Below are 13266 nucleotides of genomic sequence, written 5' to 3' on the forward strand. Positions count from 1 at the left end.
AGTACTTTCATGATTAGGTTCTTTAAAATACAACATGAAATGTCTCACCACAGCCCCGAAAGCACCGTTCTCCTTCTCAGGAAAGCCTTCGCTCATGTCGGCCAGGTTAGTCATGCTGCCCCCGTGGGTTCCATTCAGGGTGCTGCTGTACTGCTCGATGCTCTTACTGATCTCGTGTTGGCTGTCCTGGATCTGGGAGAGTTTGCTCCGAGCCTGCAACATACACACATCAGTTCGATCCGTTACATACTTCAACCCTTAGCACATTTTTTTTTTTTTCCTGGTATTATTAGACAACACCGTTTCTGGTGTCTGCCTTCTAATGTCACAAGCAACCATATTTGCATGAATGCATTTGAAATAAGGACATCTTTAGGTGTTGTCACCCCCTAGTGGCTGGAATAGAAACTGCTCTGAAGGCACAACCTGGTTGATCTCATCCTGTGTGGCTTTGAGGGACTTGATGATGGTTTCTAGCTGAATCCTGCCAGCTTGTAGACTCTGCTCTAGCTGAGCTTCCTCCTGCTGCAGATGGTTCAGGTCAGCCTTGGCCCGGCCCAGCTCTGCCTCTTGGCTCTGCAGGTCTGACTCCTGCGAGTGGATCTGGGACTGTAGGGATGAGATCTGAACAGAAACAGATCGGATGTGTTTAATGTTTATCGTCACTGAGGATCTTGTAATCCTGTCTTCTCAAGGTTTTCACTCACCATTTGCGACTCTTCCTGGCACTTCTGCCGTACGTCATTAAGCATGTCTTCCAGCTTTGCCTTCTGCTGGTCCATTTCCTCCAGCCGGTCCTGAGCATCCTGCTTCTGCGCCTCAAGCTCCTGGAGGGTGGACGTCTCTCGGTCCAGATCATTCTGCATCTCCTGTCAATCAAACCAAATTCAGTTCAGTTAATGAAGCCAACATAGAACTTGTACAATTAAAAAAAAACAGATACTTTTAAAACAATTATTATATTAGTACTAATTTTCACATATATTTATAATTAAGAATACTTATTAATACAAATTCAAATATATTTTCTCAGAACAATAATACAAGTATAATACTTTTAAATTATTATATCAATAATTTAATACAAATTTTCACACATATTTACAACTAAGAATAAAATACTACAAATAAAATATTTTCATAGAACAATAATACAAGTTTTATATATATATATATATATATATATATATATATCTATATAATAATGTATTTACTTTTACATATTAATAACACTAAGAATAATTTATATTTCTAATTAAAAATACTAGTTCAATTATATTTATATAAAAATTTTTATAAATGTATTTACTTTTACATATTAATAACACTAAGAATAATTTATATTTCTAATTCAAAGAATAATTAAATGTCAATATCATTTATAATAATATATTAAAATACATTTACTTCTAATTATGTTAATAATATTTAAGTATAGTAATATATTTATATTAGAATATAATAAAAATAAACAACATTATCTGCAAGTATATTATGTTAATTTTTTATACTAAAATACTAAATGTATTTTATATTTAATATATCTTCAGCAAATATAATACAAATAATTACAACAAAATAAGTTTATTAAATATATTTACAAAAGTTTTTTTTTTTTAATTAATAGTTAATACTAATTAATATAATAATAATACTAATAATCAATTTATTTTATAATTATATTGGTAATTATAAATTATATAACATGCAATATATTAAAATTGTTTACTTTTAAATGTTAATACATTCAAACAAATATTTGACCTAATTTTTTATAATATAATTACAATAACAAAAAGTTAAAATTATTAACAAATGTTAACAAGAGTCATTAATTATAAGAAAATTGCTTTTAAATATATCAATAATATTAAGTATATTTTTTAATTATAAAAATCTTTTATTATTATTATCATCATGAATAATATTAATAACAACTAATAATTCCTCTGCTAGGTTTACCTGAACCTCTGTGGTTTTGTTTCTGATGGCTTCCTCTGTTTCTCTGATGTCTTGTTCCAAAGTGTATTTCTCCCTGTTGAAATGATAAAACAAAAGACACAAAAACCTTTATCAACTGTTGGCAACTAGAAAATATCCCTCATACCTGCCTCCTCCACACACAAAGTCTGTCACACACACAAAACAAAAACCATGACAGCCAAGAGAAGGTTTTACCTGAGTGTATCCCAGTGTGTGAAAGCAAGAGTGCTGAGGCAGCATGAATAAGCAAGTGAAACAAGAGACTTCGTAAAGAAAAAACACACGTTAAGAGTGAGCAGGGGATGGAGATGAGATGAGGATTTGCTAGGGAGAGGGAAAGAGCTCTCGGGTACCTTTCCTCTTTCTCTGAAGGATGCGTGTTAGCATGAGAGGCTGTTCAGGGTCATCTATAAGGCAACTGTTCGGAAAAGGACAAATATGCTAGACTTGGTGGGGTGAGCCAAACAGAAAAATGGATAACAAAGACGGGAGGCGACAAAATCCAAAAAAAAAAATAAATAAATCAAAAGCTGAGATTTCATCATTTTTTCAACATTTAAAAAAACAAAATGTCCACACTTTAAAAAAAAGTTGATTAAAACATTAAAAAATACAAATATTGAAATAAATATTCACACACTCTGCACAGCGGCAGAAAATGACACACTATGCTTTGTTGCAGTACCAAATGGAAATACTGTTTTTCCACTGCATTTATTTTTTGGAGTATGTTTCAGAAGAATTAAAAGAACTAAAAGGGATCTACACAGCAATATTTCCACACATGAACAAACACTTATTAAAACAGTTTGCATGCTCATTTTCACAAGTTCAAAAACACTTCAAAAATCTAAATATTTTAAATATATTTTAAGACTTCATCATATGTATCATATTAATAACACATTTAATATATGGTTATAATTGATATATATATATATATATAAATATATATATATATATATATATATATATATATATATATATATATATATATATATATATATAAATATATATAATATATAGTTTAAAATACTTAGTTTAAACATATATATATAAATACTTGTTTTACATTTTTTTTGTAATTTCACTTTAATTTTAGTTTAATTTTAGTTACACGCTTGGTCATTTTTTTTGTGCTTTTGCAATTTTATTTTTATTTGTTTTTTGGGGTAAAATACAACCAGGACAGTGTCAGTTTAGCATTTAAGTAACATTATAGTATTTTTTAATGTCCTGAAGTTATTTTTAGATTTTCAATTTTAATATTAGTTTAGGTTTTGGTTAGGTTTTATGATTTTCATTATTGGATTAGATTTAATTTTTTTTTTTTATGTTTGTGTGTTTTATTAATTTGATTTAGTATTATAAAATAAACTGCATTTTATTTATAATTTTAAAGAAAGTAATTTTCAGTATTTTAACCCAAGGAAAAATTTCAAATCATCATTCAAGTTCAAGATTTTATATATATATATGTGTGTGTGTGTGTGTGTGTGTGTGTTTTTTATTCTATATAAGTTATATATATATATATATATTATTATATATATATATATATATATATATTGTATATATATTATGTGTGTGTGTGTGTGTGTGTGTGTGTGTGTGTGTGTTTTCACACATTCAGTATCGTTCAAGTTTTTGTATAAAGCATGATACGTTTTCAGTATTTTTCACGATTCTTTGACGAATAGTTCAAAAAAGCTATTTTATGTGACATTATAAATGTCAGTACTGTCACTTTTAATCAATTTAATGATTCCTTGCTGAAATAATTATTCATATATTTGACCCCAAACTTAAAAAAAAAAAGTTGTGTGTGTGTGTGTATGATCATTAAATGTATTAAATAACAGGAAAAATATATCATAGAAATAAAAGTGCATTTTTTGGCAGTGTACTGCATTACCTCTGCAGGTGAGCGATCTCTTGGCTTATATCGTCCAGTTCTTTAATCCCACTGAACTCGCCTGAACCCACAGAGCTGGAGCTGTCCTGTATGAGAGGTCCAGCACATAAAGTCAGTCCTGCTGCATCTGAAGCACACAGACTCACAGCACCACACAAACAGAAGGGTAGAGGACAGCAAGGAGCCAGCACACGGGAGCAGAGACCAGCTCGTCTTCCACCTCTGACGTTCAAAACATGGGGAAGTCAAGACACAGCACTGGATCTCTCACAAATGCTTTTCAACTCAACGTCTCGGCTAACAGACCATCGAAAGCATTTGTTCAGGTTTTTCCCAAACATTACCTACCCATAACTTGAACATTACTGCCTGATTTTAGCCAGTGATAACGACATTAAACATCGGCAGCATTGAAATGTGGATGGAAAGGAACAGAAGATTGTTTGGTAAGACTGCTGCGCTTGTGATAAGATGTTAGTGGCTCTCTTGATGTATTGTGAACGATGACAGATTCCTCTGCTAAATGTCTAGGGTTTGTAGAAATATGACAAATGATACTTAAGTTGAAATACATGGAATGAAAGAGATTGTTTACCCGGCGCATCTCGGTCAGTGCGGCCATGTCAGAGCCCACTGGTGTCATGTAACCCGACAGACTCTGAAAAGAAAAAAAACAGGAAGCACTTCAAATGAGGGACATTAATACAATAATACAACAATACATTACGCTACTAAAGCAAGCCTAGATCTGTATAATAGTAGTAAATAGCAATTTCATTTTAATACTTTATTAAGTGATACTGTATCAGCTCACATTGCTCAGTATTCATTTCTTGTGCTGAAGATAACGCAGGTGGGTAAATCTCAAAAAACTGTCAAAAACATGTTAGGGTCATATATTTTCTCCAAAATCAAAATGAAAAATATGCAATAGCATTTTGCAAAAGGAATGTGAAACCTATTTTTATCATTAACGCGAGTATTTCAGACTGAAATAAATAAATATTATTAAAATAGTAAAGCATTTATTAACATATTACTATTTGTATATGTATTTAAATTATGCTAATTTTAATGTAATTGTTTTTAATTAAAAAACACATTTAAAATTTTATCTGGACACAATTATTTTTTGCATTTTTTGCATTAAACTTCATTATTGGAATTAAATCAATTTTCATTTTAAATGTAACACAATATTACATAATATGAAATAAATAATCTTCCAAATCAACAACATATTGTATTGATTTGGGGGTAAAATATGACCAGGACAGTGTTAGTTTAGTATTATTTAAGTACCATCATAATATAATTTTTGGAAGTTATTTTTATATTTTCAGTTTTTAAATTTTAGCTTACTGTAGGTTTTATGATTTTTATTTTATTAGTTTTTATTTTTTATGTTTTTGCCATTTTATTATTATTATTTTTTAAATATCTCTATATAGTTTATATTCATTGTAATTTCAGTTTCAGCTATTCTATTACATCACGTTAAACTAAATTAAAAATAAGAAATATTGCCTTGGCAACTAGGTAAAATAAAATACCTTTTTCTTAAATGTTTTCATTTATTTGTTTTTTTATTATTTTATATATAAATAAATTATATATATATATATTTGTGCATTTGTAATACATTTTTTATGGGATATTCCGTTGTAATAACAACACTGGACCATGACATTTCATTAAAATCATTTTGCAGATACTGCTTATAAATTCTATCACAGCAGACTCATTACATGGATCTTCTCTGGGACTGGACTTCCTCTGGGGTTCAATCCTACAACCTTTCAGTCAGCTGCAGAACCCCAGGATGAACTAAAGCGTGCGGTGATAGCGTCACTTACAGGTCCCGGTGTGCTGCGTTCAGACGGTGGGATCATGTCTGGAGTCAGAGCTTGCGGAGGATCCATGCCTTTGCTGACTTTCAGCTGAATGAGATGCATGGCTAAGGAGAACTGCTCGCGTGTGAGTTTGCCCATTTGCCTGGTGTCCGCCAAAGCCCTGACAAAGACAGCAGAGGAAGTGATGAGTGTGCCAGTCACAACAGGAACAGTGAATAAAAACAAAAGTGATGAATGAAAGCAAGTACCAAATATGCGCCAGGAGGTTCTGAGAAAGGCCGGACTGCATGAAGATTTCTTTAACTTCTTGGCCGCTGAGGAAGCCGTCAAGATCAGTGTCTGTTTTGAGGAAGATGTCGTCATAGCGCCCTCTGTCTGCGACTGGTACCACCCAGTTTACTGAATGCTGAAGATAGCATTAAAAACATCAGATCCTCTTCAAATCTTCTGTACAACATGAACATGAAGATGCACCGATAAAAGTGTACCTGTGAGGATTTAATGGTGTGTTTTGGGGACAAACTCCCGGCGCTGTTCAGTGAATTCATGCTGCCGTGAGAGGGGGTCGAGCGCAGGCTGTCTTTAGGTGGCGGCGGGCTGCCTGGTAACACTGGCATCATGCTGGACAAGGACCCTGATGACTTCTTTCTTTTGGATGGAGGGATGAGAGAGGAGGGCAGAACTGAAGGCACAGGCTCCTTCTCCAGAGCGCGGTACACCAGATGCATAGCCTGGACAAAAGAAGAAATCAAGACGTTTTTAAGCTTTTATATATATATATACACATATTATATATATTATATATATTATTATTATATATATGATATAATATATATATATAACAATATTATCTAACTGTTTTATTACATTTATTTATATATATATATATATATAATAGATATATATATTATATATATAGTAGATAGTATAATACATATATATTGTGTATATATTTTTAGTATTGTTATATACTGATATACTATTGTGTGTTGGGCATGTCAACTATTTAACAGTCATTTTAGTTACATATATTATGATATATTAACTATATTATTTAGAATATTGTTTATATGTTTATATACTCACATATACAGTATATATTAATATATATATATGTATATACATAACTATATTAATATATTTATATATGATAATATGGTGGGTATATATTTTTTTAAACTAAATATATATACATGTTAATTATTATTCAAAATAAAATATAGTTTTGATGTAAAATATAACATATAGGATATACATGTACAGTACAACCACATATAATTATGATATACAATATATTATATATATCTATATATTATATCCCTGATATACATATATTATGACACACACACAAAAAACAGTATGCAAACTTCTATATTGGTAAAAATGCTAGATACAAGTGATATTTATTTGTGTTATAAATATTAATATCCCATTTTTATATACATATATAACAATTATAAAAATGATAATTTTCACTAAAATTTACTTAGGACTTTTGTAGTGCATGAAGATCAGACTAGTAAAGATGCAGGTATTTCATTCGGTTCATATCTTCCAATGAAATATGAAGGTGAAGAGGATCGCACATGCATTGTCGGGAGTATACTAATACCACAGGCTGTTGCATATGTTGCACCCTTTAGTAGGCCGAATTTATTATATTACAATAAAATAATTACTCACCACTGCAAACTCATCTTTGTCCAAAAGATATTATGATTGTGAATTTATTATATTACAATAAAATAATTACTCACCACTGCAAACTCATCTTTGTCCAAGTGTCCATCTTTGTCTATGTCACTCAAATCCCACACCTGTTCAGACAGAGTCATTTAATAATGCTCTTTTTTATTAAATATAATAGTAGTTTTAAATACATTTAATTATTAATACAACTATTTTTATTATTATTATTATAACTATTATATTCTAATAGAAATATTATCTTAATTTTGATCTCTTCATCTATTGACATTTTACCTTTCCAAGCACATCCACAGGAAGTTTGGAGTTTATTAGTACTGGTTTGACCTTCTCACCGGACAGTAATCCATTCACTGGGGCAAGACTTTCAAAAATGCCATCAAACTTGCTCTTCTCTTCAGGCTGAAAAATAAACATAAGGATAAATATTCATTCAATCTTTTGTAATGCGCAGTTACTATGAGAAGCTCATGGGATAAACAATGGAAATATCTCACCCGCACCGCCCAGTGGCTCTCATTGGTTGATGTAACAGAGCTCAGTGATGGGCTACTGTGGTCCTTCTAGAACAGAGACGAGAAACCTGTGAGCTCATGCTGCCTGGAAACTATGATATCAGCTTACGAACACACTTACGAATTTTGGAGGGGGAACAGGGAGGTTTAGACCGGAGATGCTGATGTCGTGTCCACTCTGTGCACAGGCCACGAGACGTAGAGCAACGTAAAATCCCTGAAAACGAACCACAAAGGGTTGAAGTCAGCATCCAATTTGATGATCTTATAAACTCTGAAAGCTTTACCTGTTTATCCAAGAAACCTTTGCCATCCGGATCAGCTAGATCCCAGATTTAAAAGAGACAAGCAGGTAATTATGGATTTTGAATTTCCAAGCATCATTTCACAACGCGTTTTAGCCAAACACTAACCTTTCCTAAAGTGATGTCAGGCAGGCCTGATTTCTTCAAAAACAAGGCAGCCTCTGTAGGTCCAACCCTCCCGGTGTTTCCCGGGTCCACCCAAAAACACACAAAAAGTGAGTGAAATATGTTTTTTTGTTTCAGAAAAGATTAATATAATCTAAAAACAGATCACTATGATAATAGTCTAGACACGTTAAATGTGGTTTGGCAACAGAATTATGGCCTTACTTGTCTGTAAAAGTTCTCATATACAGGGTTCCCGCTTGACAGCTAACAGAGGGAGGAAAAGGAGGAGAAATAATATTATTTGATAATAAGATTTGGTTTATATAATGCACAGCGCTGTTGTTGTTAACTAAGGCTGCTAAAAATGGTTAATGTTAATTGAAATAAAGCTGAAATAAAATAAAATAAAATAAAATAAAATATAAATATTATAAGGAAAAACTTCAACTTAATATATATTTTTATTCTGGTAGTTGCTAAGGCAAGATTTCTAGTATTTGTTCCATTTTTATTACTAAAAATTACTAAATATATAACTTATATATATATATTATATTATTATATATATATATGATATAGATAACTATATATAGTATAAAGGCCTTAATATCTAGATTCTGTATACACAATCATAAACTAACATTTGAATATTACTAAATATAAAAATATAACTAAAATTGACTAAAGCACCAAATTTAAATAAAAATTAAACCTAAATATAAACAACATAAAAAATAACAGAATTATTAAACATGTAACTACAATTAAAATTACAAAAAATAAAAATAAAAAATTAAAAAAAAAATAAAAAAAAAAATACAAAGGCAAGATTAAATTCAAATACAAAAATTAAATATATATATATACACAATATATATATATATTCTCATTGGAATACTAAAATTAAACACTTAATTGAAACAAAAATCAATTAAAGCTAAATATAAATAAAAATCAATTAAAGCTAAATATAAATATATAAACAAAAGCAACTTTAAATACTGAAAATATAAAAGTAGAAGCTAATTCAAAATATGAATAACTACTATAATAATTTAGAAATAAAACTAAAATAACACAGATGATGCAATATAATGCCGCAATTATTTTTGTAGATATTCTAATATGTGCTGTGCACATAACTGTATTTAAAATACAATTAAATTCACTACTATTCATAAGGCAGTATATAGGTTACTGAAACTTATTAAAGCTAAATATACAACAAAGCACATAATTTTTTTTTTAATTAACTAGAACTAAAACAAAAACTGAAAATCTAATACTAAGTTATTATACCAAAAACTAAATACAAAACTATTAAAACTAAAAATAAAAAAACAATAAAAAACGCAATATAATAAAATAATAAATTACATATAAATAGTACTAAATACTACTTAAAAGCAATATAATAATAATTTACGTAATTAGTTTTGTTAACACTAATGTGTTATTATACTAATGTGTTGTACATACACCTGTATTCAATATACAATTCAGTCCATTAGAATTAATTCAGTGAGATGACTGATGCTCACTAATTCCCTTCACCGCTAAAGGGAATAAGCTAAACTAGCGGTTCAGCACCCGTTATCATACACAGTACGAGAGCTCACATCTGTACTATAATGTTGTTCATTACTATTTAGCTACTTTTATTATTGTACTATGAACATATTCGGAAATGATGACTTTATATGTAAAGCGCCCTGACAGTTAGTTTTTAGTGCTTATGATGTTCTGATACATTACGGCTAGCTAGTTACATTAGTTAAACTCTGTTTACTCTATTTTTCATTCATATAAATGGTCCTTATCTTTATATGTTCTTGCTACTGAATGTTCATTGTAAATTTCATTGAAACCTACATTGTTTCTCTCGTGTTTTAAGACTGGCGTGCGATATAAAACGAGCTAATCGGTTAGCAATCTGATCCCGATTAACGAGGCCCGGGACATTTTCGCTTTAAATGTCGATAAAACGAGCCGGTAGCGCAAGTAACGGGATCGATTCGTGTGTAATTCTAAGATTCATTTCTACATGCCGGTGTTTTTCCTCTTTAATCCCTTAAAATGTGTGCTTTTAGCCTGCTATTACCTGAGTGAGGGTCGCGAGGGCTGCCATCTTTTCCCTGTTGCTGCGGAAACGGCGGGTGAAGGAATGAGGGGGGGCTGAGGGGAGCGGGGTGTTCATCCATTCACACAGACACGACAATAATAATAATAATATATTATTTAATAATAAATATCTTCTTATTGTTGTTGTTGCTGTTGTAATTGTTAATAATAATAATTAATAATTAATCATTACAATAATTATCATTAATCATACTAATACTACTACTAATTATTTACATTTACATTTAGACATTTTGCAGACATTTTAGTCATTTTGCAGATGCTTTTATCCAAAGCGACTTACAATTGGGGGATACATAAAGCGATTCTTCTTAAACAGGCAAACAGACACAGGAAGTGCTCCTAATACCAAGTTTTAGACATTGTTCAAATAAGTACACGCTAGAAAGAGAAGGAATAAATAAAGAGATTTTTTTTTATTATTATGAAGTCAAGTAGCTTCAAAAGAGAGGAGTTTTTAGCTGTCGCTTGAAAATTGTCAGGTATTCAGCATTCTGGATAGGGGCGGGAAGATCATTCCACCAGCCAGGAATGGTGAACGAGAATGTTCTGGAAAGTGATTTTGAGCCTCTCTGTGATGGTACCATGAGGCGTCGCGCACTAGCGGATCTCAGACTTCTGGAGGAGATGTAGATTCATGGTAGTGAGTGGAAGTAGGTGGGTGCTGAGCCTGTGGCTGTTCTATATGCAAGCATCAATGTCTTGAATTTGATGCGAGCCGCAACTGGTAGCCAGTGCAAGGAGATAAAGAGAGCTGTAAACATGGGCTCTTTTGGGCTCGTTGAAGACCAGTCGTGCCGCTGCATTCTGAATCATTTTGTAGAGGTTTGATTGTGCTTGATGGAAGTCCAGCCAAAAGAGCATTGCAGTGGTCAAGCCTAGAAATGACAAGGGCCTGGACAAGAAGTTGTGCAGCATCCTCCGTTAGAAAGGGCCTGATCTTTCTGATGTTGTGCAATGCAAAACTGCAAAATCGAGAAGTCTTTGCAAGGTCAGCTGGTCATCAAAGGTTACACCAAGATTTCTGACTGAAGTTGATGGGGTAATTGTAGAAGAACTTAGCTTGATGGAGAAATCATGCTGTTAAGTTGGCGTGGCAGGGAAGACAAGAAGCTCAGTCTGATATCAGGTGATATTCTTTCATCCATGCCGAGATGTCCATGAGGCAGCCTGAGATCCATGCAGCTACAGTTGAGTCATCTGGTTGAAATGAAAGATAGAGCTGTGTGTCATCAGCATAGCAATGGTAGGAGAAGCCATGTGCCTGTATGATGGGACCCAGTGATGTAGTGTTTATGGAGAAGAGAAGCGGTCCAAGAACTGATCCCTGAGGAACCCCAGTGACCAGCTGATTTGGATACCACCCCTCCTGAGGCCACCCTGAAAGACCTACCAGTGAGATATGATTCAAACCAGCAAAGTGGAATCCCTGTGATGCCCAGTGAAGAGAGGGCAGACAGGAGGATCTGATGATTGACAGTGTCAAAAGCAGCAGAGAGATCCAGCAGAATAAGAACTGATTATTTGAAATCAGCCTTTGCAATCCGCAGGGCTTCCGTGACTGACAGTAGCGCAGTCTCAGTTGAATGGCCACTCCTGAAACCTGACTGGTTAGTCTCCAGTTTGTTGTTCTGTTAGAGAAACAATGATATCTGGTTGAAAACAACTCTTTAGAGGGTTTTTGCTATGAATGGAAGGAGAGAGACAGGTCTGTAGGTATCTGTAAGTGAAGTGTTTAATGTAGGTTTTTTGAGTAGAGGGGTTACCCAAGCCTGCTTGAATGCAGTGGGGAAGAGATGTGTTGATGATGTGTGTGAGTGCTGGTAAAAGTGTAGGAGAGATTGTTTGGAGAAGGTGTGAGGGGATTGGGTCTAGAGGGCATGTTGTAGGATGGCTGGAGAGGAGAAGTTTTGATACTTCTGCCTCAGTGAGGGGACAGAAGGAAAAGATGGGAGTTTTAGCTGTGGGCGTGGTTGGTTTGAAGTTCTGTGTGTGTGGGGCTGAGGATTGACAACTGATTGTTCTGGTTTTGTCTGTAAAGAATCATAATTAATCATAATTGTTGTTATAATTTTCTGACTCTGCTGCAGCCTAGATTTAAACTTCTGGTTTTGTCTGCCCAAAGGAGAAAGACACACTACTTCAATACGTTATTTCCCCATTAATACTGTAAAGCTGCTTTGACACAATTTGCATCGTAAAAAGTGCTATATAAATAATGGTTACTTGACTATTATCATCATCATCTTACATATAATAAATAATATATAAAAGCAAGTCATATCCTAAGTTATGAAAAGACAATAAAGAAAGAAAATGTTTTCTTGGAAACTAACTAAAATTAAGTAAGTTTAAGCTGGAGTACTAAAATTAAATTTTAAATAAAAATACATTAACGTTAAATATACATATAAAAAAAAAAAAACAGAACAAAATAATTTCAACTAACTAGAATTAGTGGAATTGAAAACTAAAAATATAATTGAAAACTAAAAATATAACAGTTAATATATAATTAAATACTATACTGCTATAATGAAATAATATTGATAATGTAATATAATACATATACATAATTTTTATTTATTTATTTTAATGTGTTGTGCAATATTTAATATACAATCTAATCCATGACAATTTATAAGGCCGTATGTAATAGTAGTAATAATAATAACTTACAAACAACAAATGATTTATAAAAGCAAACTTAATTATAATGAACTAATCAATAATACTGA

General features: G+C 32.1%; 1 protein-coding gene across 5 annotated transcripts in view; it reads right to left on the bottom strand.

Moving 5' to 3' along the window:
- Positions 1-10583, bottom strand: part of LOC109047763 (epidermal growth factor receptor substrate 15-like 1) — a 31014-nt gene extending 20431 nt beyond the window's left edge. For 4 of the 5 annotated variants that reach the window (XM_042749880.1, XM_042749879.1, XM_042749882.1 and 1 more), the window contains exons 1-18: positions 10488-10583; positions 8609-8650; positions 8387-8476; positions 8261-8308; positions 8095-8190; positions 7956-8021; positions 7735-7860; positions 7509-7568; positions 6240-6482; positions 6000-6157; positions 5755-5911; positions 4494-4556; positions 3899-3984; positions 2179-2211; positions 1963-2035; positions 708-869; positions 427-624; positions 49-213 (exon numbers count right to left, since the gene is read on the bottom strand). In XM_042749880.1, coding sequence (XP_042605814.1) covers positions 49-213; positions 427-624; positions 708-869; positions 1963-2035; positions 2179-2211; positions 3899-3984; positions 4494-4556; positions 5755-5911; positions 6000-6157; positions 6240-6482; positions 7509-7568; positions 7735-7860; positions 7956-8021; positions 8095-8190; positions 8261-8308; positions 8387-8476; positions 8609-8650; positions 10488-10583 — 1962 coding nt within the window. The remainder of the gene's footprint in view (positions 1-48; positions 214-426; positions 625-707; positions 870-1962; positions 2036-2178; positions 2212-3898; positions 3985-4493; positions 4557-5754; positions 5912-5999; positions 6158-6239; positions 6483-7508; positions 7569-7734; positions 7861-7955; positions 8022-8094; positions 8191-8260; positions 8309-8386; positions 8477-8608; positions 8651-10487) is intronic. The other variant, XM_042749881.1, reaches the window with a different exon arrangement.
- Between the last annotated feature and the right edge of the window lie 2683 nt (positions 10584-13266).

The sequence above is a fragment of the Cyprinus carpio genome, chromosome B22, assembly GCF_018340385.1.
Source record: "Cyprinus carpio isolate SPL01 chromosome B22, ASM1834038v1, whole genome shotgun sequence".
NCBI lineage: Eukaryota > Metazoa > Chordata > Actinopteri > Cypriniformes > Cyprinidae > Cyprinus > Cyprinus carpio.